Raw genomic sequence first — 27,701 nt, 5'->3', positions numbered from 1 at the left:
CCCCAGACCCCCAATAGTGCAAAAAACTGCACATTCCAGGGTGGCCTTTTGTTGTGGGCAGTCTGAGGTACACCTACACTACTCATGATGTCAGATCAGCATCCTGATGTGGCACACCTGTGAGGTGGGATGGATTATCTCAATATGGCAGATGTGCCCACTACCACACATTTGGACTGATTTGTGACCACTGTTTGGGAGGGATGGTTATATTGTGTATCTGGAATGAATTTTAGGTCTCTACGTCCATCCCATGGGGAATGGGAGCAGTAACAAAGGTGTTGCGTTTATATTTTTGTTGAGTGTATAAAGCATATAAACAGTTACAGCAATATGATGCAACAAACACAGCAGCTACTGATCCAAAATCCTCAAAGCTTCATAGAACTGAAACCAACATTTATTTTTAGCTCCATTCTGCTGCTGATACAGACTTTAGGTTTCTGAACATTAAACTTGTTGCTGCCTTTCATAGTGTGTAGCTTGAAGGCCCTGAGTACTCTGAGTACTTTCTCCCACACTGGAAACACTGGGATGATCACATTATTTGAACATTACCTAATAAGACTGATTCAGCACAGACAGTTATGTTAAACTTTCCTAGCAGTCCTTCACAAACAGGGAACAGTCTGTCTATTCTCTCCATCTGTCAGCTGCTGCTGGCTCTTCCTCCTCCTCTTCCTCACACACTGCTGAGTTTGTCCTGGTGGATCATCAGGGCTGCAAAGCCTCACAGATGATGTGCAGCAGTGGGTCCCTCAGTCTGTCCTCACTCTGGACACTTGCAGTCATCACACATGGAAATCAAATGTGTGATAAGCTGCAGGATTCAAACACAAGTGTAACTTATAAATACATGTTCATACTTTTATTCCACAATCAGAGAGAAAGAAACAGAGAGAGAGTGCAGGACAGACAGACAGGTGGCAGTCTCAGGTGTACACACTGCTACACAACAGCACAGAGAAGCAGGATTTAGTGTTTGTGTTATTACGAGTGTAAACAAGAAGAGTTCCAGATGGTGCAGTGGACACATGTGTGACTGCTGTGATTAAAGCATCTTTCTTTCAGCTTAACGAGTGAACCGTCAGCTCGTTCAAACACACGTTAAAGTCCGTTTGGCTCGACACCACCGAACAGAGGCAGCAATATAACACAGCTCACATTAACAGTGCAGTGGATCCTGCTTGTGCCGTGATGTTCAGGACTGCAAACCGAGCAGCATCACTGACTTTCAGCTTGTTGTGTTTGTGGATATATGACTGACTTTAATTATCCACAAAATCATCACATCTCTGTAAGATTAAGGTCGACTATTGAACGGCGTATATTTTAAAGTAAAGGCTGTAAAACCAAGTTAGTACATTCACAACTAATGTCACATAACTTTGCCGACATGTGGCCAACAGTAATGTTTTAATGTTCTTCATTATTAAACATTCGCACATAAATAAGTGACATCATATGCAGTAAACTTACTTTTGAAAGTTTACTCTTCGGCTGCTCCGCTTCTGCCCTCTGCCGTGTTTTTCGGCAAAATTATCCACACCCACCACCGCGCTATGAATTGTGGGATATATGGGACCACGAAGTGTACAGCGGACCACACTTCAAATTTGGGGAAATCGACGGCGCATTTGGAGTACACTTCAAATTGGGACAGCCGTCGTCACATCGCTGTGACGTAATAGGTTTCAAAATGCGTACTCAGGAGCGTGCGGTCACTGGATTGGGACACAGCCAAGGTCTGTAGCTGTGTCAGAGCAGCTTGTGTGAGCCAGCGGTGATATCTGTACACGCAGTACCTTTAAAATACTCGTGTGTCATTCTCCTGCTAGCAGTGGAGGAGACTTCTGCTGAGGAAGAGGCCCTGCTGTCCTGCCGTCTTACTGGTGCCATTGAGGGATCAGCGGCTGCTATATATTCTCCTCGACCTCGAGTATTTGGACTGAAGGACTCACAGACACGTTTTATATTTAGCTCTATACATTTTAAAAAGATTTTTTAAAAATATTTTCTTATTCACAAAGGCTGTATGGAGACATTTTGGTTATTGCCACAGACGCTTTCTCTTACTACGGATGGAGGATGTTGCGGTTTTACAACCCATGAACTGAGAAACGACTCAATAAGTAATATGTTCACATATTCCAGTGTTAAACACAAGTGAGTCTCAATTGAGTGAAGTGTTGGTAACTGATGCCAATATTTTTCTTCTGTTTAAATCCCATTCATATAAGGGACCCTAATTTTATCCTGCTACAAACATATTCACCCAGTGTCATTTAAGTTTCCTGTAAACTACACATGTAAAGCGGATGTGAGAGAGGCTGTGATGAAGTCCTGGAGTTTTTAACGATGTACGTGCTCCAGTCCAGAAATTTGTATTATATGTTGGACACAGGTGGTAAAGTGCTGTCACACCCTGAATAAATTGTCCTCTGTTCTTTGGTAAGCTGACATATTTGTTACATAATCATATGGTTTATCAGAGGGGAAGTGCGAGTTTTAGAATACTGGAGCCTAAGGTTAGGTGCAATAATATTCAGCCGTAATATTAGCTTATAACTAGGTCTTGTCAGTTAGCCAGTGTTGTGTCAAAAAGTCATGTCTGCCATAAACTCATTTTCGGTATTTGTCAAAAACCAGTTGATCATATTTAACCCTCCTGTTATGTTGGTTTCCAGGAACAACAGTTATGCTTCTGGGTTAATTTGACCCGGGGCAAATTTACTCATCCAAAAGTGTAGGAAACACTGGCATTGATTATTTTACAATTTTCTTTTATAATTTAGATTTTTTTCGTTTTCTGCAGTGATGCAGATGACATGTGACATCTCTTCTGTTCTGGGTCAATCTGACCCGCAACATAACAGGAGGGATAAACTGCTATAGACAACTTTTTGGTCTATAATATGTGAAACATGTCATATGTGTCCCTCATGAGTGATATTGAGTCATCTTGTGCCACAAACAACATTCCTGTCACAAGGTAGAAGCTGCAATCACTTTTTGGCAGTGATTTTTACTTCGTATTTATTCATTTGACATTAAAATTACTTTTTTAAAGAGTAATCTGGCCAAGAGGACAGCAGAAATTGCAACAAATATAATAATAGTTCTCTAAACATATTTTAAGTGTCCCAAAAGGACTGGGTTGGTTTTAATATAGTTACAATAACACAGAGTTATAAATATACTTGAAAAAATGGGTCGTTATTAAACTTGATATATAGCCTTTTGTAAATCATGTTCACTAAAGTCTATTTACCAATATAAGTAAAGACATTGGAAATCAGTTTTTGTCAGACGATCACTTTTTGGCACAACACCGGAGGTAAAACAGGTATGATCCTTCATATCTGGAGTGTGAAGGTGCAGACATAAATTCAGATATCTCTGGGATGTTTAAGAGTTTAGAATTTCTCTGGTTCATTAGCTTTATTCAGATAATTCAGTAATCACTCAAGATTAGTTCACTAGTACTCCTGAATTCAAAGAAATAGTCAGGGTATTCGGCGCTTTGCTTTCCCACAGGCGAACTCAGGTGAAATGAAAGAAGTATTGGATGCCCTCCTCCTCTGGCACAACGATAACTCACAAAAGCTCCTTGGAGTAAAGAGATCAGGTTCAGAAGTGGTTCTTTCTAAGAACGTATATCTGTTTTTATAAATGACATATTAAGGATGAGTGATGCTTAAATAATGAGGAAATTAAGCAGTGACCAATGACACATTTAACAATGTGTCATTTTTATCCACTATTCTATGTTTATTTATGAGTACAAGATGCTTTTTTCAATCAAATACCTAAAAAATGACTCACTGCACCTTTAAAAATACTAACTTAAATAAACCAAGATAACCCAGCAGTCCATAGGAAATAATGTGTGCACTATGTCACTAAATTTATTGTCACTGCAAATGTAAAAGGAAACATAAATGAACCACAGAGGAAGTGACATCACTTTGAGGACAGATGTGATCAGGTGGAAAGTGCAGAAAGCTGACTGATGTCCATCTGTGGCTCCATTCAAAGTTGGCCTGTCCTGTATCAGGCATTCAGGATTTTCTTTTATGGCCATTTAGCTCTTATGGCATGAACTTGCTCAGTGCATTATTATTGGCGTTTCTACAGTCTGATATTTGTTTAATAATTGATTGATACAGTGCATCAAATAAGTTGATAAATAAGATGTTAAAAACTTCATCATCATATCAAACATGATCGATTTGGAGCAAGTTTATTTGGCACATGCTGACTGCATTCTAATTGTAACCAGAACAGGAGGCGAGAGCAGAGAACGAGAGTGCAGCAGTTTAGTGAAAGGAACAGGAAAGGTGAAGAAGAGGTGAGCATCCAAAAGACGAGCAAGAGGACAGTTCCAAAGGAGACATGACGGCACAATAAAAGCTGTAAGAGCAGAGATTCATTTTTACTATTTTTTTCTTTAGGTTTTACTCCCGCTGCTTACAGTAAATCAAATATATAGTACAAACAAGAAAAACTCAAATTGCATTGTTGTTCAGTATAGCTCTGTGACTTCAACCTTTAGCTAACGTATAATGTTTGACATTTTTTATAACTGTGACTATAAAATATAGTCAATAATATTAAAAAGGTGCTGTTACTGAGTGAAACTTCCAAAGATTTCAGGTCTGGATTTAGCCCCAGTGCTATGCTGGACATAAGCAACTGTGTTAGTGTGACGCCCTGCATATTTGAAGCATTGCAATAAACTTCTGTTCTTACTGAATCTGTAACATTGCCTTGATCTGCCTACATCATTTTTTAAATAGTTTATGTTGTTAAATGAGTTTTGTGTCACTGTGCACAGAGAGAAACTCACCTGATGTAGTGGTAATGCGTTATTCACCACTAGATGGAGACAACCTGGCACAGGTATTTTCTCTACACACTAAATTTCACACTGAAAAGCATTGGTGGGAATTTTTGTTTACATAGTAAGCAAAAGAAAAAATGTCTTGAGGTCTTTCCAGTGTTTTCAAAATTGTGTTTTTCAGATACACGTCAAAATTTAATACAGACAAACACACACACAAAACAACAAAATATGTCAAATTACATGCACGTCTCATTCACTTTTCAATTTCATGGAAAATAACTTGTGTTATTCATGACATGATATCATTTAAAATAACTTTGTCAGGCCAGTGAATAGCTGCCACATAAGTATAAATCTAAATCATGCAAGTGTAATATAGAAAAAAAACACAAACAGTTGTGCTGTTAGTTCATAATAAATGGGTAGGGGTGTATAGTCAGTAAAAGCCACCAAGGCTCTGCCGAGCTCCAAACCTCCTCTGCCACAAACAGAAGCATCAAAAATGTGCGCTGGGAGCTTCATGGCATGATTTCTACAGCCACACAAATCTATATGTATGTGGCCAAGAACCTCAGTCCATGTAGAGTATCTTAGCACAGTTTACTTGTGTCAGTTAGGTCAGCTAGTGGGATGGCAGAGAGGGCAGCCTTTACATTATTTTATTGTAGAGTGACAGGAAGTGCCTATGAGCTTCTAATCAGGCAGAGATATTGACAGAAGGAAATATTTCAAAATAAAAAATAAAAAAAATTACTTTTTTAAATTTCAAAGGAAATACATTGATGAAAATCAAAGAAGAGAAATATTTATGTGATGTTCCATTTTCCTGAGAACTGATTGGCTGTGATGACTCCTTCAAGTACTACATGCTACTTTGTCCTGCTAGTTAAGCCTGCTGTCTGTTCTCAGGCCTCCTCCTGCTTCACTGGCATAAATCCATCACCAGAGGGCTCCACTGACCTGCCTGTTGACATCAGACCACACCCCTGTGTCATGTGACCTGGCTGGAGTTGCAAAGCTGGACTCAGACCTGGCCCAGGCAAGTTCAAAGACAGTTGTGGTAGAGAGAGCAGGGAGTATAGTAGAGCACTGGAAGGATGAGGTGGAAACAGGAAGCGTGTAGATTCAGTGGATTTGGCATCCTCCATCTGTCTCCATGCTCTCTTTACTGGCCTTCTAAAAATCACTTCTAAAAACTTTTCCTGTAGCTGTGTAGCTGCTTTTGTTTAAATGTTTAGCATTTAGAATTCAACTTTACTGTCATTACACATGTCTAAATACAGGGTAACAAAATACAGTTTGCATCTTATCAGTAAATGCAATAAGAGCAAATATACAGATGTACTACATATATACAGATGTATCGGTGTGAGGTAAACAGATCTACAGAGTGCTATGAATATATCTACAGCAGTGGAAGCGTAGCTCTCTGAACAGACTACAATAGTGAACATGGGTGTCAGGTTGACACTGTGCCCGCTGCACACTACAAGGTTAACAAGTTCCTCTCGACTGAGCCCAGACGGACTAGCCACAGACATTTTCTACATTTACAGAATAAATAAGTTTGTGTATTTCCTAAATATTTCGTTCTTGTTATTTTGTTTTGCACAAAAGCGAAATACAATCAGGAGCGTTGTCATGAAGCTTTTCCTGAAGCTGCCTCCACTGAGTGAGCAGCGGCGCCCTCTGCAGTTTGTGTGTGGAAGTGCAAAAGCTTACAGCACCTGGTATTCCCAGGCGGTCTCCCATCCAAGTACTGACCGGGCCCGACCCTGCTTAGCTTCCGAGATCAGACGAGATCGGGCGTGTTCAGGGTGGTATGGCTGTAAGCGAGGGAAGCCCGCTATAAAAGACCTTTTATACTTGGCAAATGTCACGCACTTTAAAATATAGTATTGTGCTAAGCTTCACATGTTACAGCGAAAACATGCAAACCTTTGTTGTGAACTGCAGCGTCAACACTGAGCTGCAAAAATGCTTTTCCCGCGGTAACGTCACCATAATAACACATGTTAGTTTCTCACAGCACAGTGTTAAAGTGACAGAGAGCACACAGTGTGTTAGGACCATTTGGAAGTCCAACATTTTTGTGCTTTGGAGAATTCAACTTGTATACAGGACATAAAAAAACGTAAGCACGACCGTGTCATCACAGCATGTATAAAAAGGCTGTTTCTGAAGCAGTCCCTCGCTTACGGCCACACCACCCTGAACACGCCTGATCTCGTCTGGTCTCGGAAGCCAAGCTGGGTCGGGCCTGGCCAGTACTTGGATGGGAGACCGCCTGGGAATACCAGGTGCCGTAAGCTTCTGCACTTCAAGACACAAATGACAGTTTAACCCTTGTGCGCCCGCCTGTTCTTGGGGCGTGGTGACCCCCCAAGGGGCGTGTGTGTTATTATGATGATTAGGGTGGGGGTCGCTAGGACCCCCGAGGGGCGCTTGTGTTATTACGACGTCGGCGGCGTCTGGGGAGCGTCGGTGCGTGAAGCGGCGTAGTTGGGACAGTACGTGACGGCGCAGTTGGTGCACACGTACACTCGGCACTCGTGGCACAGGATCTTGGTCTTGACGTCTTTGCTCTTGGGACACACGCGGCACCTTCGCCTCTTGACCGGAGAGGAGTCGTGTGGCGTAGCGTCGGCGGTGCGAGTAGTACGAGCATCGGCATCGTCGGCCTCGGTGGCAGTACCTCGGCCCGCGACTCGGCCTCCTCCCCGTCCTCGCGCTAACGCCCTGGCTTCGAGCATGGGGCGCGCGAGCGCTTTGCCCAGTCGCTCGAGGAAGAGCCGTCGTTTGTTGAGCTTGCCCGCCATCCAGTCGGGGTGAATTTCCCTCCACAGCACGAATGCGTTGTAGGCCGCCACGTCGACCATGTTGTGAAAAAGGGCCACGGGCCACCTGCAGGTCTTTCTCCTGCAGCTGTACGTGCTCACGACCTTGTCCAGGTTGTCGACGCCTCCCTTGTTGCGGTTGTAATGCAGCACCAAGGGAGGCCTTGCGAGCCGCCGTCCTGGCAAAGTTGCAACGGCATTTCGTAGCCGTGATCCAAGTGGCTCTTTGGTTGTTAAAGGTTGCTATGGCAAGTATGACAGAAGATTCTTAAATCATCTTAAAAAGGAAAGTCTCATTTTGCTCAACTGTTTCTGGAGGTCACAGCTCACGATTGAAATGGAAAACATTAAAGGTTGTTGGTAAAAGTTGTGGTATATCAGTGGTTAGAAATAACATTATTGCTTTAGGATTAGTTTAACACAAAGTCAGGGCTGACCCAGGACCATTGCTGTGAGTCACAGTGCGCAGCATAAAAGTTCTTTCACATCGGACGCAGGATGTGCTGCTAATGCTAATTGCTAACTAAAAGCAAAGGATCCAGAATTTGTTACGCTGGCTGCTGGGCTCTGTGGGTTTTTGCAGCAGCTCTACCTGTACTAGATGCACCTGCTCCTTGTCGTTTTTATCTCTGACTTTATGTTTTTTGCTAGTTCTTCAAATGTTCAATAAAAACATGTATGCTAATTCATAACGAAGAAAGCTTTGTAATAAAGACTGTCATTTCCAAAACACTGCCCGCCCCCACCCCGCGGTCCGCAGCGCTGTTGAAAAGGCTGTGGAAGTCCCTGTATTAAACACGTAGACCTGTGACATAAAAATCACCAAACTCGGACGACCACAGACTGTTTTCCTTCGTGGTGATGAAGGAAAACGCTGGGTTGGCATGTAAAAGGGCATTTATTCCCTTCAAAGACCTGCAGTTCAAAAAAAGCGCCCCTCGACAGCCAAACCCATCTGTTCTCTGATTGGATTGTTACATTTGTGATTGACATGACATTGACCAATCAGATGAAGGGAAGAAAAATAGGGTCAAAAATTCGTACTTGTAACTTGCAGGGGTTTTTTTTCTAAGTCCACACACAAATCTTTTTTACACATACAAATCTTTTTTACGCACACACAAATCTTTTTTACGCACACACAAATTCTTTTTACACATACAAATCTTTTTTACACATACAAATCTTTTTTACGCACACACAAATTCTTTTTACACATACAAATCTTTTTTACACATACAAATCTTTTTTACGCACACACAAATTCTTTTTTACACATACAAATCTTTTTTACGCACACACAAATTCTTTTTTACACATACAAATCTTTTTTACACATACAAATCTTTTTTACACATACAAATATTTTTTACACATACAAATCTTTTTTACAAGTACAAAATATTTATGACCACATTTTGAGCCCATAGACATCCGCTGGTTTCCTCTTTCGGCGCAAAGTGGGCGATAAACAAACAAGAGAGAAAAGACGATCAGCTGATCATTGATCAGTTTTCATGATTGAAGCAGAAACAGGAGAGGGAGGGGGAGAGAATGAAAGAAGAAGAGGCAGCTGTGCAGCAAAGACACAGAATAAATCCAGCTTTGTGTCTTTTTCATTGTAGCTGAAGTCCGGGACCAACTGTTCCTTTTCACCTCAACAAGAAACGCGTAATATTTTCTCTGAATACCAGACGGGACGGTTGGCAACTCTAATAACTTATGAACAAAATAAAGTTCAACATCATTAACTTCATAGCACCACCCAGCTGTGTAGAAACTCCGTCATGCTAGCTAGCACGCAGTACGGAAAAAGTCAGCATAACGAAAATAAACTCCACCTAAACTTGGTTCATATCTGACCCAGAGAGACTGCAGGTCATAACTTCTTACCTGAAGTTCAGTTCACACTTGGACCGGCGGCCGCCTCAGGTCTCTTTTCCTTCTGTGTCCCTTTTCCTTCATCCACCTGCTGCCTCCACCACTTGCTAATGTTACTGAATCTGTGGAAACTCCGCGATAGCCACCACACGAAGTAACGAGTAACGAGCCTATCTAAATCCCAGTAACGAGTAACGCGTTCCTGATTTTGGCATAATAACTAGTTACCGTGCTCGTTACCACAATAATAACGTAGTTACTGTAACACGTTACTTAATAACGCGTTAGTCCCAACACTGATAACTATGCATGTGACAAATAAAGAACCTTGAACCTTGAACCTTGAAATACATTGATTACAGTAAATGGTACATCTTAGATGGCTAAAAACAGACACAGAAGTTCCTCTTTCTATAACACCTTCCATACATGGCAATAAATTTCAAGCCTAGATGGTCCCTGAGGGCTTGTCCTTTCTTGACTGGTCTTCTGTCATCCGTTACCAAGCAAACTGAAATGCAGTTAGAAGCAAAATGAATTTTGGGCCTTTGGCCTGGCAGGCTTCTGGATTATATGTGTTTGTAAGCATGTACGCAATCCTTCTGTGCTCCAAGTCACCTACACAATACATTGTGAAGACATAGCGCTTCACAAAGCTTAAAACCTTCTTTAATGTAAAAAATAAATGCTGCCCCTTTTCTACAATTCCCCTGTGGGAGAGGAGCTGGAGTGGGCAAGCTATTTATTTGGAGGTCTTTCTTTCTTTTACCTTTTATCGTCAGACACAACACAGAACCACACCAGTTACACTCAAACCTCAGTCTGAGGGATGTTTGGACAGCAGAGAGAGGGAGACAGCTCTCCTGGGTCCTCACATGCAGAGCCGGTAAATCAGGAGTTAACTGCGATTAACCACAAGTTACACTCTCACATCCAGGCCTGACTACAGACATGCTGGATTAAGTAGAAGCTGTGTAACAAAGAGAGGACATCACACTACCATCTTAACAAAGTCACTGACATCTATCAGTCTGAAAGACTTAAATTTGGAGTCTATTGTGATTTTATTTTTCTCAGAATTGACAACAATGTCATTGTCCAGAGCAAATACCCAGAAATAAAAGCCACTCTGTTTCACTCAGGTGTGTCTGTGTTGTATCTGACTCAAAGACAAGGAATCTGTACATCTCACCTGACTGCAAGCTGATGATGCCAGTGCTGTTACCATGGCAGAATCCAGTTTAGCAGGTTTACAGACAGACCAAAACCATAAGAGTCACGTAACTGGAGAAAACTAAGCTGTAGTCTTTGTCACTGTGCAACAGACTTTTGGCTGTCTACATGTCATTAATGACAATATTTGACTGCTATTCCTATTGATGTATTCCGTATTTATACATGTGTATATATGCTATATTTATGCTTATGTTCATATTCTCTTATTCTGCTTTATTTTACATTATAACTGCTACTGGAAATTGAGTTTCCTGGAGGAACCACCCAAGGGATTAATAAAGTTCTATTGATCTACATTTACTGTATATAACAGTGTTTAAATAGTACTTTATATGGTATTGATGTCATACCAGAAACCAGGAAAGTGTCCTCTCTTTGTCCCTCAGCATGCAGCAGAAGATTCAGATCTTCACCTCAGCTGAGAAGCTGTTGGCCTGATTCATAGTCTCCAGGTTCAGATCAAGACTGAGTTGGTAGAGAAATATGATCTGACACTTTAGTAATAATAATAATAATAATAATAATAATAATAATAATAATAATAATAATGGATTGCATTTTTATAGCGCTTTTCGGGGCCCTCAAAGCGCTGTACAATACCACTATTCATTCATTCTCACATTCACACACTGGTGGAGGCAGCTACGGTTGTAGCCACAGCTGCCCTGGGGCAGACTGACAGAAGCGAGGCTGCCATATCGCGGCATCGGCCCCTCTGGCCAACACCAGTAGACGGTAGGTGAAGTGTCTTGCCCAAGGACACAACGACCGAGACTGTATAGTACAGTATATTAGCAGAGTTTTTCTGTCCTCACTAAGTGTTGTCCTCATGAATGTAGACTAAGCTATACAGACAGGTAAACACTCTCCTTGTCAAAATCCAAGGAACAGGCCGATGTATTGAGTTGGATGATTTAATAAGGATAAAGTGTAAAACTGTTGACAAAACCAGAAGTAAAACCAATTAAAATGTTGCATCAATATGCCTTGTTGGGGTTATAATACTGTACAAAGCACCTTGAGCCAATCTTTGTTATGATTTGGTGATATAAATGTAATGTAATGTAACTGATAAACTGGGACTACACACAACAGTGCACAGTGTTTGAGAACAACTTCTTGGTTCTTTAACCTGTTCTCTTTTACTCCACTACTGTCACCATTTCATCTAAGTCTTTGATAAAATATCTCTGTGATCAACATTATTTGTTAGGATCTTAACAGAGCTGCAGGAAAAAAAGTGAAACTCATTTGGTTTTGCTCTACAGAGATGCACACTGAGTCACAAACCAATTCAACATACCAGTAAAAAACAAGAAAACAAAACCAAAAGAAAGATGTAGGTATGGTAGGATGAATAGGTGTGGCAGGTTGTGTTATTGTGTCAGTATGTGTAAAGATTACCACAGATAGCAGACACGCCAATGCAAAATATGGCAACAATGAAGCAGGAAGTTTAGTAATCATGATCATCTTCAGAGATACAAAAATGAACCAAGTTTCACATGTATAGATGTATACATTACCAGCTGTTCTTGTTGTTCTGGAGCCAAAACAGCATCTGTCCCTGCTGGCCTAAAGCACTGCCTAACCTAATATTATCATATGTAGTTGTGATGGAGGTGGTAAGGATGGTAATTAAGCAGTACAATGGTTTGATTCTTTTTAAAATTATTTTCCTTTTTTTTTTTTTGGTAAGATACTGTGGGACAGCTAGGTACAAAGGTGTGCCAAGGTGTGGCCGATTAATTAATTATTCTCAAAGTTTCCAGACTTTTAGGATCATGAATCATCCTGTTCTAAATAAAATGTTTTGCGTTTGTTCATCAGACAGAGAAACATCTTATGTTGGATGCTCTTGCTATGTGAGGAAATGTGCAGCATGTATCAGTAATTGAACAACACAATGTGACAGATGATTGTGCAGGTGTCTGCTGTGAAAATTGATTTTTTAATTTCTGTCAGAGATGTGCTGTAAAAGAAACCAGAAGAAAAACACAGGAAAAAAACACAAGACTATTATACTTTGTTTATTCGTGACTATTGAAAATAATATTGAAGGAAAATAACTTTTTCTTTTTAAAATACAAGCTGACAAAGGACATATTTAGTTGTTTCACATTATCACATTTGGTCTCTATTATGCATTTCAGAGTCACTGGGTGAGAGGTGAGGTTGGGACAGGTCACTGGTCTCTCACTGATTAAAATACTTTTTTGTTCTCATAGTTATCACTGGGGTTTTGAAAAAAAGAGATTAAAACAAAAAATGTTTAGGGCAAGGGTAATTCACAAATTAACACTTAAATATCAGAGAGCATTAACTTCTTTAAAAAAATATTTGTTGTCATTTATTGCTTTTACTTTGGTTGTAATATCTGAATATAAAATGCTTCGAACACTTATTCACAGCAAAAATTAAGTCAGAAAAAAAATCGAAACTTTCAGAAAAAGTAAAAAAACAAACAAACAAAAAACTTGTGATGGTTACTGGGTATTGTTGTGTGAAATGGAAAATAGACTGATTCTTATATGGTGAATCTCTACTTTACCATTGGCTTACATCACTTCCTTGTTTCTTGCTTCTAGCTAACCATAGCACAGTGTTACAAGTAAAAGCAGCTCCTGTAAGAGTTGTACACTCTTCTCTATTACTGATAAATGCTGTTACCATAGCATTAATCAGCTGAAGAGCAAGTGGATTTACATCAGCCTGTATGCTTATTTGCATTATGGGTTAATATCTAATGAGATTTATTTTTTGGTTTAATTGTTTGTTTGTTCTTTGTGCTGCTCCAAAAAAAGTTTAATGTGTGTTTGTTTTGTCCTGTTGAAACAGCCAGCTGTGCCATCTGCCCATTTAACCTTTCTCCAAAAGACATTTCGCTCGTCCATAACGAGGAGCTGCGACAGTCGAGCTTCAAGATGTCGGTCCAAGATGTTTTGGAGCCGTTGCTTCTTTCTTAGTTGGCATGCTCACAGTCCATGGTCATATAACACTGGCTTCACTGTGGACGGTGACGCTCGTGTTGCAGCAGTTTTTAGTTCATGGCAGGGTTGAGCTTTGTGATGGACACAAAGTACCTTTGCTTTATTAACAACTGGAACGTTAATAAAACATGTTTGATTTTGCTCCACAGGGTGAAATGAAACAGAAAACCACAACGTGAAGATTAAAGAAATTAAACCAAAAAAGTAAGATAAGATAAGATAAGATAAGATAACCTTTATTAGTCCCACACGTGGGAAATTTGTTTTGTCACAGCAGGAAGTGGACAGTGCAAAAGTTATGAGGCAAAAATTAGGATACAATAAGAATAAATACAGTACACAGCTGTACAGAATAGAATAAAATAAAATACTATATACAGTAGAATAAAATAAAATAAATATACAATAAGATAAAAAATAGAATACAAATACAAATACTATATACAACTGAGTAAAAATACAACGATGACAGAAAGGATTATTGCACTTAGTATTATTGCATATGTATGGATGTGTGTGCTTGATCAGTTAAAGTCTTTATTATGGAGTCTGACAGCAGTGGGGAGGAAAGACCTGCGAAATCTCTCCGTCCCACACCGTGGGTGCCGCAGTCTCCCACTGAAGGAGCTGCTCAGTGCTGTCACAGTCTGCTGCATGGGGTGGGAGATGTTGTCCAACAGGGATGACAGCTTAGCCACCATTCTCCTGTCACTCACCACCTCCACTGGGTCCAGAGGGCATCCTAGAACAGAGCTGGCCCTTCGGATCACCCTGTTCAGTCTCTTCCTGTCCCCAGCAGAGATGCTGCCGCCCCAGCAGACCACGCCATAAAAGATAGCAGAAGCCACCACAGAGTCATAGAAGGTCTTCAGGAGTGGGCCCTCCACTCCAAATGACCTGAGTCTCCGCAGCAGGTACAACCTGCTCTGCCCTTTCCTGTAGAGGGCGTCTGAGTTATGAGTCCAGTCCAGTCTGTTGTTCAGATGAACACCAAGGTACCTGTAGCTGTCCACAGCCTCAATGTCCATACCTTGGATGTTCAGTGGTTGCAGTGGAGAATGTTTGTGCCTGCGGAAGTCTACCACCAGCTCCTTGGTTTTACTGGCGTTGATCTGGAGGTAGTTCAGCTGGCACCAGTCCTAATCTAACATTCCTAAGATAGGAATGTTAGATTAGTCACAACAGGTGTGACTGGTTCTGTCGGTGTGGGTGTGCACTCTAGTAGTATAAATATCTGCAGACACAGAGGCATTAGCACAATAACCACTGCTCATCTTTATCCACACTTTAAGGAATCATGGAGGTTTCAGCGTTAAAGAAAATGATAGATGTTTTGAGTCTCTGTGAAGACGTTAAGGTAGAAAAAACAGATCTCATCATTGATGGTAATGCTCTTTACTATTTTTTGTATTATACATCTGATCCAAAGCTGGACCAGAGATGTGGAGGGGATTATCCTGGATTCAAACATGAGGTCTGTAAGTTCTTTAAGACTCTGCAGGACTGTGAAGTCAATCCGTACGTCATCCTGGATGGAGGCTCAGGACCCGAGAAGCATAAAAAAAATGTGTCTCGTCTAAAATATAAACTGAAAAAAGCAAAGACAATAGCAGAAACTGAGCCTGATGGCACTTTACCAGAGGGATATAATGTGTTACCACCTCTGGTCAAAGATGTATTCCTAGAAATCTTAAAGGAAGAAAAAATAGAGTTTGAAGTGTGTTTAGGAGAGGCAGACCCTGAGGTTGTTTCTAAGGCAAATCAGGAACAATGTGCTGTGCTGTCCATTGACAAGGATTTTTACATCTTTGATGTGCACAAAGGTTTCCTTAATCTCCACAACTTTGAGTGGAAAAAAGAAGAGGATGGAAAAATTCCTGCTAAGATCTACACACGTTCAACGTTTTGTGAGCATTTTGAATTGGACCCTGCTCTCATGCCAGTCTTTGCTTCAATAGCAGGAAATGATTATTCAAACTTAGAAGACAATGACATTTTTGCAAATAAATCATCTTCACCTGGTGAGTCCAGCATTAAAAGACTGGATGGTATGCTCCGCTTTTTAAGTGAAGTGAACCTGGATGGCTTGAATGATTCACGGAAGAGAGAACATGCTCTGAGTGAAGCTTTAAAGTATGTTGGAAAAAAAGAGAACCAAAGATTTAAATTCGCCATTGAAAGATATGTTGAACCAGAAAAAAACAAAAAACAACCAAGTTCCAAGTTGCCACCATGGGTGTGTAAAAAAGTTGAGCACGGAGAACTCACCAGTTTCGCCACAAGTGTTGTGGGTCAGAAGACAATGATGCTGACCCCACTTGTGGAGGACTTTTCACAGCGCAGTAGTTATCAAGCTGCTTACCGCATCAGACAGTACTTCTATGGACTGTTAACAGGAGATAAGATTACTGAATATGGCAGGGATGGAGAAGAGATCAAATACTACGATGTCCGACCAATACCTCCCAGCAGTCATGAACAGAAACAACTGAAACTACAGTGTCTGACAGAGGTACTGAGGTTAATCATTAAATATGCGTTTAATTACTCTGACAGGTAGACATGTTTCTGTGGTACATGTAAGCATATTGTCTGTGTAGTACCTCTCTATGCAGGATGAGCGTCGCAGGGTGTTTGAAGAAGCTCTGGAGGTTCAGACTTCAGTCTTAGAAAACATCCCCAACCAGCTGAAGCTGCCAGTCTATGTGACTGTTTTCTGGTTCAAGAGTCTACAACAGCACCACTGCCTCCACGCCCTCCTGCTGTGGTTTGTGTGTAAGCCCGATGGTCCAGGTTAGTCTCACGGGGTAACATGATGAATATTAACAATGAAATATAGCTACATGTCACTTTATATATTCCATATATTCTACTCGGATGAAACTTTTACAGTTTCAGCTCCATAAATGTGATTATTCTGTTTATTATTTACAGTCACCTGTCAGCAGGTTAGTCTCTCTGAAAGCAGTCAGCAGATGGACTGTAGTCAGAGTTTGTGTCATGGTCCTGGGCCATGTGGGCCCAGTATTCTTAGTTTTCATGTATTTTTGTATTTTGTTCCTTATTTAGGCCATGTTTTCTGAGTTGCCCTGTTGTGTTGTTCCCTAAGTGTTTTCCCTTCATGGCTCTCTCCCCCCTGTGTGCCCTCTATGTATTTATGAGCCCTCGTCTCCCTTTGTGGTTGTTTCATGTTTCCCCAGCCCGTTACGTCTGTGTTTCCCCGTGCTCTCTCTCCTCCTGTCTGAACCTCTGTGCCTGTACATGTCATGTTCAGTTCACCCCGCCCTGTCTCGTTATGATTATCAGTGTCACCTGTGTTCCCCGTGTGTGCCCACTTTCCTCGTTTACCCTCTGTGTATTTCTGTCTGAGTCTCCCTCTGTTCGGCGTCGCGTTCTCCCTCATGTTGTGTGTAATTCTCCCCGTGGTTCGGTTCCCTTGTACAGTTCATGCTTTAGTTTTCCCAGTTTTAGTTTATTTGTATTGCCTCCCGTGGCCAGCAATAAAGCTGTGTGTTTGAGTTTATCCCCGTGTCTGCGAATCTGCATCTTGGGTCCTTCCCCTGCCTGCCACACAACTTATCATGACAGAAGAACGCGACCACAATATGGACCCAGCGACTCCTGGCAGAGGCGTAGTACAAGCGGTGGAGTCGTTGTGCTACCAGTGGAGCCGAAGCTCTAGTGAGGAGGAGAGGGAGGAGTTACTTTCCTCGTTGGGGACAAGCGTCACGGTTTTTCCCTGGTTATGGGAGGCGCTACCCCCTCTGATCTCGGACTTCCTCCGCACCATCCTCCCAGCCTGCCCTCGGCAGCATCAGCGGTCCGGTGTGCGGACTGCGTCACCACAGCCCCGTGGCCGCGCAGCCTCCCCTCCGCCTGCTGTGAGCATACAAGTCGGCACGCTGAGGTTCGCCACGGCACCACACTCCTCTACGCTGGCGCCGTCCCTCTACTCGCCGGCTTCCACTTCGCTGTCGCAGCTCAGTCGTTCACCCTCACCGCCTCGACCGACCTACCCGTCCTCCGCTTCCTATCTGGCACGGATGTGGTCAGAAGACGAGGAGCCGGTCGCCACAGAAATCGAAGTTTCATCCACGACCACCTCAAAGAGGAAGCGGCGTTCGCGTCGCCGTCGCCCCGCGCTACGGCATGTTTCGCCCTCCAACGAGCCACACGAGGATGCGGGGGAGGTCATGGATTTCGACCTGGAGGAGCGGCAGCGTGCAGCATGCGATCAACTGGATGAAGAGCTCCGGTGGAAGCCGTGGCTAGCTCCTGACTATGAGGAGATCTTCCGGGGAACCCGCCTGGCTCTCGGGGGTCCCCTGAGCTTCCAGGAACTCTCATCTACCGCTCCATCAGCACCCAGTTCACCAGCCTCTGCGACGCCGCCCGGCGCGCATGAAGCGCCGTTGTCTGGTTCATCGGGAGCTGCAGTCAAGAAGGAACGGCGTTCACGCCGCCGTCGCACCACCCCACAGCCGGACATTCGGACTCCTAATTCACCTGCTGTGGTGAGTGAGGACGCTGTGTCTTTTCCAGACATTATGACTGTTCATTCAGGAGCTGTGTCTTGTGTGGCGGAGGTCAAAGCGAGCTGCTTATCGCCTGCGCAGCCACCCTCAGTTCAGTTAGCTCCCTCGCAGCCACCCTCAGTTCAGTTAGCTCCCTCGCAGCCACCCTCAGTTCAGTTAGCTCCCTCGCAGCCACCCTCAGTTCAGTTAGCTCCCTCGCAGCCACCCTCAGTTCAGTTAGCTCCCTCGCAGCCACCCTCAGTTCAGTTAGCTCCCTCGCAGCCACCCTCAGTTCAGTTAGCTCCCTCGCAGCCACCCTCAGTTCAGTTAGCTCCCTCGCAGCCACCCTCAGTTCAGTTAGCCCCCTCGCAGCCCTTCACAGCTCAGTCGGCTACCCTCCTGGAAGCCCCCGCTGCCTGGTATTTTCAGCATCGGCATCTTTTCCCGTCAAGATTTATCGCTAAATCATTCGATCCTCCCTTAAGAGAGAGACTGCATCCTCGCTGCCTTCACCCCAGTACACCAGTGTCACCTGGGTCTCCAGTGTCACCCCCAGTTCAGTCTCCAGTAGCTCCAGTGTCACCCCCGGTGCAGTCTCCAGTAGCTCCAGTGTCACCCCCGGTGCAGTCTCCAGTAGCTCCAGTGTCACCCCCGGTTCAGTCCCCAGTAGCTCCAGTGTCACCCCCGGTTCAGTCCCCAGTAGCTCCAGTGTCACCCCCGGTTCAGTCCCCAGTAGCTCCAGTGCCGCCTGTAGCGCAGGCCCCAGTAGCTCCAGTGCCGCCTGTAGCGCAGGCCCCAGTAGCTCCAGTGCCGCCTGTAGCGCAGGCCCCAGTAGCTCCAGTGCCGCCTGTAGCGCAGGCCCCAGTAGCTCCAGTGCCGCCTGTAGCGCAGGTCCCAGTAGCTCCAGTGCCGCCTGTAGCGCAGGCCCCAGTAGCTCCTGTAGCCCAGTCCCCGATAGCAGTACGGTCCGCTGGTCAGCTTAACATCCAGCCAGGGGTCTCAAATCTCTCTGGCTCTGCATCAGCTCCTGCTGGGAGCTCGGATGAGCTCATCCAGGACTCCGCGGCTCCCACGCCGCCATCTACCTCGTCAGCTGGGGGTTCAGGAGAACCGCACCAGCCTCATGCCGCGTCAGCTGGAGGGTCCGAGGGGCCCGTTCAGCCTCCTGTCTCCGCTGGAGGGTCCGAGGGGCCCGTTCAGCCTCCTGTCTCCGCTGGAGGGTCCGAGGGGCCCGTTCAGCCTCCTGTCTCCGCTGGAGGGTCCGAGGGGCCCGTTCAGCCTCATGCCTCGTCAGCTGGAGGGTCCGAGGGGCCCGTCCAGCCTCATGCCTCGTCAGCTGGAGGGTCCGAGGGGCCCGTCCAGCCTCATGCCTCGTCAGCTGGAGGGTCCGAGGGGCCCGTTCAGCCTCCTGTCTCCGCTGGAGGGTCCGAGGGGCCCGTTCAGCCTCATGCCCCGTCAGCTGGAGGGTCCGAGGGGCCCGTCCAGCCTCATGCCTCGTCAGCTGGAGGGTCCGAGGGGCCCGTTCAGCCTCACGCCGCATCAGCTGGAGGGCCCGAGGAGCCTGTCCAGCCGCCACCTGCGACCGCCTCGTCGTCGCCTGGTCCGGCTGCATCTGCCTGTGCCTCTGCTACGCCTGGGCCAGCCTCTGCCTGTGCTTCTGCTACGCCTGGCCCAGCCTCAGAGTCTTCGTCCTCGTCTGGCCCAGCCTCAGAGTCTTCGTCCTCGTCTGGCCCAGCCTCAGAGTCTTCGTCCTCGTCTGGCCCAGCCTCAGAGTCTTCGTCCTCGTCTGGCCCAGCCTCAGAGCCTTCGTCCGCTGCAGCCTCAGCCTGTGCTTCGCCTGGTCCCGCCTCGACTGGTCCTGTGCCCACCGGGCCTCGGCCAGTACGCCTGACACTGGAGAGCCGCCGCCGCTGCCTTCCGCGCGGCCGGCCCCCTGAACTGCTCCGTCGTCTCCTTCGCCGCCGCCGCTGCCTTCCGCGCGGCCGGCCTCCTGAACTGCTCCGTCGTCTCCTTCGCCGCCGCCGCTGCCTTCCACGCGGCCGGCCCCCTGAACTGCTCCGTCGTCTCCTTCGCCGCCGCCGCTGCCTTCCGCGCGGCCGGCCTCCGGACCAGCTCTGCCACCTGTGCCACCTGCCTGGTCGGCCCCCCGACCGTGTGACCCGTGAACTCTGGTGCCTGTGGGCTCTGGGTCGGCCCCCTGAACTTTATTTTGACTATGGTCATGTGCTCCCGTGTTTTCTGTTGTTTATTTTGTTTCCCGTTCTGGTCCCTCCGTCCTGGTCCCCCGCCCCCCGCCCTGGGTGGGTTGTTTTCTGTTTTTGTTTTTGTTTCTCGGGTTTGGGCTGTCGGGAGCCAGCCCTTTAGGGGGGGGTGGTGTCATGGTCCTGGGCCATGTGGGCCCAGTATTCTTAGTTTTCATGTATTTTTGTATTTTGTTCCTTATTTAGGCCATGTTTTCTGAGTTGCCCTGTTGTGTTGTTCCCTAAGTGTTTTCCCTTCATGGCTCTCTCCCCCCTGTGTGCCCTCTATGTATTTATGAGCCCTCGTCTCCCTTTGTGGTTGTTTCATGTTTCCCCAGCCCGTTACGTCTGTGTTTCCCCGTGCTCTCTCTCCTCCTGTCTGAACCTCTGTGCCTGTACATGTCATGTTCAGTTCACCCCGCCCTGTCTCGTTATGATTATCAGTGTCACCTGTGTTCCCCGTGTGTGCCCACTTTCCTCGTTTACCCTCTGTGTATTTCTGTCTGAGTCTCCCTCTGTTCGGCGTCGCGTTCTCCCTCATGTTGTGTGTAATTCTCCCCGTGGTTCGGTTCCCTTGTACAGTTCATGCTTTAGTTTTCCCAGTTTTAGTTTATTTGTATTGCCTCCCGTGGCCAGCAATAAAGCTGTGTGTTTGAGTTTATCCCCGTGTCTGCGAATCTGCATCTTGGGTCCTTCCCCTGCCTGCCACACAACTTATCATGACAGTTTGTGTGACAGTAGCAGCACTGATGCTTCCACATGAGCCTGAACAAGAAGACAAACTGCTGCTGGTCTCTGGTTCTGTGTCACTGAAACTTTTTCTTTTTTTGTCTGTAGAGGACGAGTTTGAGAGGAAGATGAAAGTTTTAAACGATGAAGGTGTGAGTAACTGGAAGCCATGTGTGGCTCATGCTTTCAGCCAATGGCAGTGCTGCATGAGGCAGAGCCTCCACCTGAACCAGCTGCTGCTTTCCCCTCTACCAGAACCTCAGTTTGCCCGGTAAACACCAGACCAATGATTTGCTCCACAGATGGTTAACACACTTCATCAACTTTAACTGAGATTTTCTGCTTTGTCAGGCTTTACTGTGGACCTCTCCTTCATCGGCTGGCAGATGGAGACACGATTGAAGAAGTACAGAAAACACTGAGAGGAGAAAAGAAGAAATTATATGAGAACCTGAAGACTGTTTGTAATCCTTCTTCTGGAGAGGGATCCTCTGTCCTGAGAGTTGAGGTTCCCTCTACTGGGGAGCGTTCCTCTGGTATGAGTTCCTCCAGTGAGGAGGGATGGGAGCAAGTTGCAAACAACAACAAAAACCAAAAAAAGGGAAAAAAGAAGAGAGCTACCAGAGAAAAAGCTGATAAATGAGACTCTGAGTGATGAGCTGATCAGAGAAGGACTTTCTGATCCCGAAGCTCTGTTCTGTTACTTCTCTTCAAATGTACTCTAACACAACTGTTGCTACTAGCATTTGTTTGATTTTGAACACTGTTTACCAAGGAGTTTTCAAAACTTTTAAAATAAGGTACTATTATCTCTATGTGCCACTATCTTCATATATGGAATTAGCATTAATTTGATATTAGAATTTCTGGTGTAGTGATTCCGGTTAGTATGATAATTTACATCCATCCATCCACCCATCCATCCATCCATCCATCTATCTATCTATCTATCTATCTATCTATCTATCTATTGTGATCAGGAGATATTTTATTTTGTATTCTCATAATTAGTTATCATTGATTAATCATTTACCATTGTGGAATCTGATGACAGTATAATCTTTGTTTTATATCTATGGTAATCTGAGTAAAGATTAATGTATGCATATTATCATCATTGTAATCAAGTCTCAAATGGTATCCACAGCATTGTATTCACCGTCCATAACTGGAGGGTCCAGCAGGACCTTGTTCTAATTCATTTGCAGGCCTACATCAGAACATGCACATAGAGAGTTATGTAAACACGCACGTTCACCCTTATTTACACAGGGAGGTCATGTCAGGACATTCTCTAGTTGGACACACAGGCTCACAGAACTGCACAACATGACATGTCACACACTTCTTTTTCTCTAAAGTATCATCTGATGTTTGTATAAGGAGAACTTTGGACTATGGGGAGACTGTTATCATTTCAGTATCAGAATCAGAATCAGAATCAGAATGGGTTTATTGCCAGATGTTGAGGTTTACAACATTAGGAAATTGCTGCGGTGCTTCAGTGCAGACAATAAGAATTAAAGTGCTATGTAGAAAGAAAGATATGTGCATGAGATATATACATGAGAATAAGAATTATGAGTGCTACGTAGAAAGATATATACATGAGTGCAGGTGGTGATCAGTGCCAGACATGAAATGATGCAGTGACACAGCGTAGGGTCATGTGTTAGTGGCGGGGACAGTCATGTGGTTATTGTTCATGTGTCCAACAGCAGAGGGGAAGAAACTGTTCTTGTGGCGAGAGGTTCTGGTGCGAATTTCCAGTAAGGTCTAACTGTGTGATGTCATCATGGGTTATATAAGGATGGGGAACGGTCCACTCTTTGGAGATCTGTGGCTGTACGCTTGTCTTCCCATGCTTCTGTCTTAGAAGTGTGTAATAAAATCACTATTTTTGTCACCTACACGGACTCGGCTGTTTTTCCTTCTTACCCAAACTGAACCAGACGTAACAACTTGGTGCCGAAACTCCGGTTGGGGAGGAAGGGAGCTTGCAGCTATCGTGTGGGTGACAAACAGGGGCGAAGGCCAGCAGCCTATCTGAGTGACGCCAGGCGACATAAGAAAGGTGAGTGCCACCTGTTGATTTTTATCCAAAGGCGCTATATTGGAAGTTAAAACTAAATTTAATTAAATAATATTCACTCAGTCTGGGTTTCTGGTGTTTGTCCATAGTGATTTTTTTTTGGGTAATTTGTGTTTAAAGTTTGGGGAACATTTGACTGATAACATTTATTGCTGTTCATTGTGGGAGCGAATTTTAAGAGGTTTAAGAGGTTATATGAGGTTAAAATAATACGGTTTAAGGTGTGTGGAAACCGATGTGGGTGGCTGGATGCCAGCAGTCACCTGGGTAGTGTAGGGGATTTGATCCAATCGATTAGCAGAGACTGGGTCTCGGGCTTCAGATAAATGAAACTGGATGGCAGGGGTCCAACAGTGAGGCTTTTAAAACAAGTAAATTCGTTTAGGACTGAGAGCTAGGCTCTCTAAGAATGCAGTTGTTCAGCAGGTGGCACTGACCCCTAATCGCGGACGCGTGGTTAGGTTTTAGCCCAGTTTGGCCTCCCGCTGGGGACTTGGGACTCACGGTTAATTGGCCAGGTAATCTACGAGTGATTGCCTTCTACTGCATTGATTGATCGACAGAGTTGGACTCGGCCGGGACCACACAACGTCGTTGGCCTGAGAGTTTTAAGTAAAGCTGAAGGCGTGGGTTTGATACTAGCGCCAGAGGTGGAGCTCCTTTCCAGCTACGGGAAACGGTTATAAAGTAATTAGAATTTAGTAATCTGACCGTTTTCAAGGCGGCGTACTTGAAACGTGTAATTGACCAGCAAGGCTAGGCCTGGGCTATAGGTGCTTTTAAATTAGTCAAAAAGTTAGGTGTAACCTCTTCTGGCATATGACGTCTATGCGGGCCCGTGTGTATATAGATTATAAATTACCTGTGTGTGTAAATAAGTTCTATAAATCTGTTAAATCTGAAACTCCTGCTAAAAACTTCCTCCTCTTGGTATAAACTATAACTATAACTTCCTCTCTACAAACTCTTTTCTTTTCTCTCCCTCTTTCTCTCAGTTGGGATTCTGTGTGTGTATGTGTGCTGGAGAAAAAAAAAAGGAAAAGGGTCTCTCTCTCTGTCTCTGTGAGAGAAAAAAGGTGGGGGCCGAGTGAGCCCGCGGGGCCGAGCGGGTCCGCGGGAGCGAGCGTGTATGCTGTATAGAGGAGAATGAGGAAGAAGGGAGTGAGAAGGAGCGAGTGAAAAGAGTAACCGAGTGTTTGGTGATTTTTTTATTATTTCAGAGGCTCTGGGTAAGAGTTTTGACTATATTGATTTAATTCTGTGGGTTTGGAGTTGGTGGCTTTAGCTGTGAGAGTTGTGAAAAGAGCAGGTTTTTCTTTTGTTGTGATGTTAAGTATAAATTCAATAGACTGTGAGTAATCGGTGTTTTTCTGCCTAGTGTGCTGCGTGGAAGACACAGAAGTGTAGAAATGTTTGTGGTTTATCTTTGTTTGACGTTTTATAAAGAGTTGGTTGATCCAGGGTGATTTCTCCCGTTTAAGGGAGGAGTTGGATTGTGGGTATGTTAAAGCTTTGCTGTAGGGGTATGAGTGTGAATTTGTGCTGGCTTCACATGTTTAAATGGATGCATAGAAGTTTGTGAGTGAGAAATTGTTATGGTGGGGTTTAAAGTTAGTAAAGAGTTAAATCAACCCTCCTCAAGAGTTCAATAATTTAGGCAGTTATGTTTATACGAATACTAAATGTATGTTTAGTGTCTTCATACAGGTGTTTTTTCTTAACCTGGAAACCTGAGTACGGCAGCAGAAGACAGGCCAAGCTTTGGCTAAAAATTCACGGCTGGACACCAGAGTTGTCCCCACCCCTCCCGGAAAAAAAAAAGAGAGAATGAAGTTTTAGGCAGGTTTTTCTCGCTGAACTGCTCTGGGTGCTGTGTCCCTGAATCTCACCAGTGTTAACCTCTGGCGGAAGACATGGAGAAAAGGAAAAGATGTTCCTGGTAAATGACTGAAACAAATAAAACCACACACAACCAGAGAAAGGTATGAGAAGTGTGAGGAACAGACACATGTGCGTGTTAGAGAAATGCCTCATTTGAGAAGAAGTTAAATTAACCCATACACTGCATTTCGTTGCCCTGTACCTGTGCATGTGCAATGACAATAAAGTTGAATTCTATTCTATTTTATTCTATATACAGACGCACCCATACATGCAATGAAGAAACAGCTTACATACATGTGCACGTACATGCAAGATTAAAGTAGCGACACTTAACATACACCTGTTTTTAAATGATATAGTTTATACATGACTGACAAATAAACTCTCTGGGTTGCAAGACAACAACTTAACGTCAAAAGACAAAGACACTGGTCTGATGATTAAGTGAGGATACGACAAATTTAGTGGTTAAATTGGGACATGTTTTTGTTGATTGTTTAAGACAAATGACTACTGAATGGTAGAAAATTCCTTTTTAGGTTTCTAAACAGGATCTTAAGAATTTTAACACGTGCCTGTGTTGTCCTGTCAACTTGAGGGGTTATGAGTTGATTATGTGGTGAGAAAAAACAAAAAAAAAAAGGGGGGAAAGGAGACCTCGTTGTTTCTCCCCTCTCGGGATAACACAGCCAACACAGCACAGCCAACACAACATCATTTTCCTGTTTGCCTGTTTTGTTTTGTTTTTGTTTTTTCTGAAAGCCGAAGCTGACCTGGACTCCTACCCTCCCCTCTACCATCGTTGCCCTCTCCGCGACCATCTTTGACCCTTTGACCCCTGAAGGCCACAGCAGCTGGACTCACAACAACAACTTGAGGATGTCAACAGTGCTGCAAAAGAAAAAAGCGATCTCATGCAGCAGAGACGGAGAGCACTAAACCTAAAGCCCGTTTCACTACACGGGGGAAATTCCCAGACTGCGTCAGCTGACAGAGCTGTGACGAGACGCGCATTAAGCCCGGAGGAAAAGGGAGGGTGAGCAAAAGAATGCTGACCTCTGAGAAGAGCCGAACAGCAGAGCTGCAGAAGGCCGTGGAGCAGAGTAAGGACAACATAAATAGACTCTGATCTGACGTGGAAGGAAAAGACTGAGGTTTTTGCCCTCAGTAAGAGCTTAAGGCATCAGAGCAGAAACTGAGCATGGCTCCGGAGGAGCTGGCTGCTAATTGAACTCATCAGTCAGACTTGGAGTTTCACGTACAGGACTTGTAATCAGGCGGAAGCTTGCTGGAGCAGGAGGTCGTCAGACTTGACGCAAAGTTCCAACAGCAGGAGTAAACCCTGAAAGAGCTACAGAAGCAAAAGGGTCAAGTTACAAGGAGAAGATGCAGGCAGCTGCAACAACGGATGAAAACAGACCCAAAGAGGAGGGGAGGACCCCAGGGCATGCTTCAGGCCGCTGGTTTACCTAAACTACAGAACAGGAAGGTGATGAACACAAACATACACCAACACACGAACACACACTTCTGCAGGCGCCGACTTAGAATGAAGAGAAACACACACATGAACACTTATGCACTCGTTGAGGGAGTGAAAACTGATACATACCCATGCACCAAAATCAAAATGTTGATTTAATTCACTAAGAAGTGACACACAATGCTCCAGCTGCTGCAATGAAGAATGCTTTACTGACAAAGGCTCAATGCTGCACACGACAAAGTCAAATACAGAATTTGTTACAATAATAAGCCCAGAGGGCATTTGTGTGGTCTGGGGAGCAGAGTCCGGAGCGGTTTGGTTATGAAAACGATGCCTGTGCGAGATATCTGGGGCTTAAGGCCTCGACTCAATTGTTTACTGTACACCAAAAAGAAAAGAAAACAGCCTGAGCAGTGATGCAGAGTGAAAACGATGAATTAACAGTGTGAGTCTTATTTCAGAGCGCCACATCATTGTGATGGAGATTTAATAAAAGGAGGAACACACAGACAAAGAAGAAGAGAAAGGGGGGGCAGCCCTTGACCCCGATTGCCTGAGGTATTAAAGTTCTGTACTAAATTCTGGTTTCCAGTGTGAGAAAAGTCACGCAGTGCCAGTAGTAGAGCTAGGTTGAGTGATGATTCTAAATTACTGTAAGTAAATTATCGTACACCCGTTCAAGTTTCATGATAACGGGGATCTAGACTTTGTTGAACCCTAGGCAATTTGAACAGGTAAGATTTGAGTGAATAAAAGTTATTGAATAAGTGTTGAGGCAAACTGGCAGAATTAAGAGAACTAAAACATTTCAAGAGCTCAAATTACTTAATATGGAAACGGTTCAATTTTGTTTCACGAACACAAAAATATATAGGTGTATGAATATGAAAAGGTTGAGGTGGTGTTGATTTGACTCTGTTTAGGTTTAGGTTTGGCATTTTTACTGATAGGAGGAATATTCAGTGA

General features: G+C 44.3%; 1 protein-coding gene and 2 non-coding genes across 3 annotated transcripts; 2 read left to right on the top strand and 1 right to left on the bottom strand.

Annotated features, from left to right (window-relative positions):
• Nucleotides 1-6,561: 6,561 nt before the first annotated feature.
• Nucleotides 6,562-6,680, bottom strand: LOC146633004 (5S ribosomal RNA). The gene has a single exon (XR_014906188.1). It is a non-coding gene; the product is annotated as a 5S ribosomal RNA (ribosomal RNA).
• Nucleotides 6,681-7,039: 359 nt separating this feature from the next.
• LOC146633003 (5S ribosomal RNA) lies at nt 7,040-7,158 on the top strand. Its single transcript, XR_014906189.1, has one exon. It is a non-coding gene; the product is annotated as a 5S ribosomal RNA (ribosomal RNA).
• Nucleotides 7,159-15,087: 7,929 nt separating this feature from the next.
• On the top strand, nt 15,088-21,916 carry LOC146633002 (single-strand DNA endonuclease ASTE1-like). The gene is made up of 4 exons (XM_085351937.1): nt 15,088-16,302; nt 16,391-16,583; nt 21,382-21,544; nt 21,625-21,916. The coding sequence occupies exons 1-4, from the start codon at nt 15,088-15,090 to the stop codon at nt 21,914-21,916; spliced, it is 1,863 nt and encodes a 620-aa protein (XP_085208063.1).
• Nucleotides 21,917-27,701: the final 5,785 nt, after the last annotated feature.

The sequence above is a fragment of the Diplotaxodon limnothrissa genome, linkage group LG4 (assembly GCF_057381915.1).
Source record: "Diplotaxodon limnothrissa isolate DT_005_m linkage group LG4, D_limnothrissa_male_GT1.1, whole genome shotgun sequence".
Lineage (NCBI taxonomy): Eukaryota > Metazoa > Chordata > Actinopteri > Cichliformes > Cichlidae > Diplotaxodon > Diplotaxodon limnothrissa.
Note: the sequence above shows the minus strand (reverse complement) of the source record. Positions and strands in the feature narration are given on the sequence as shown.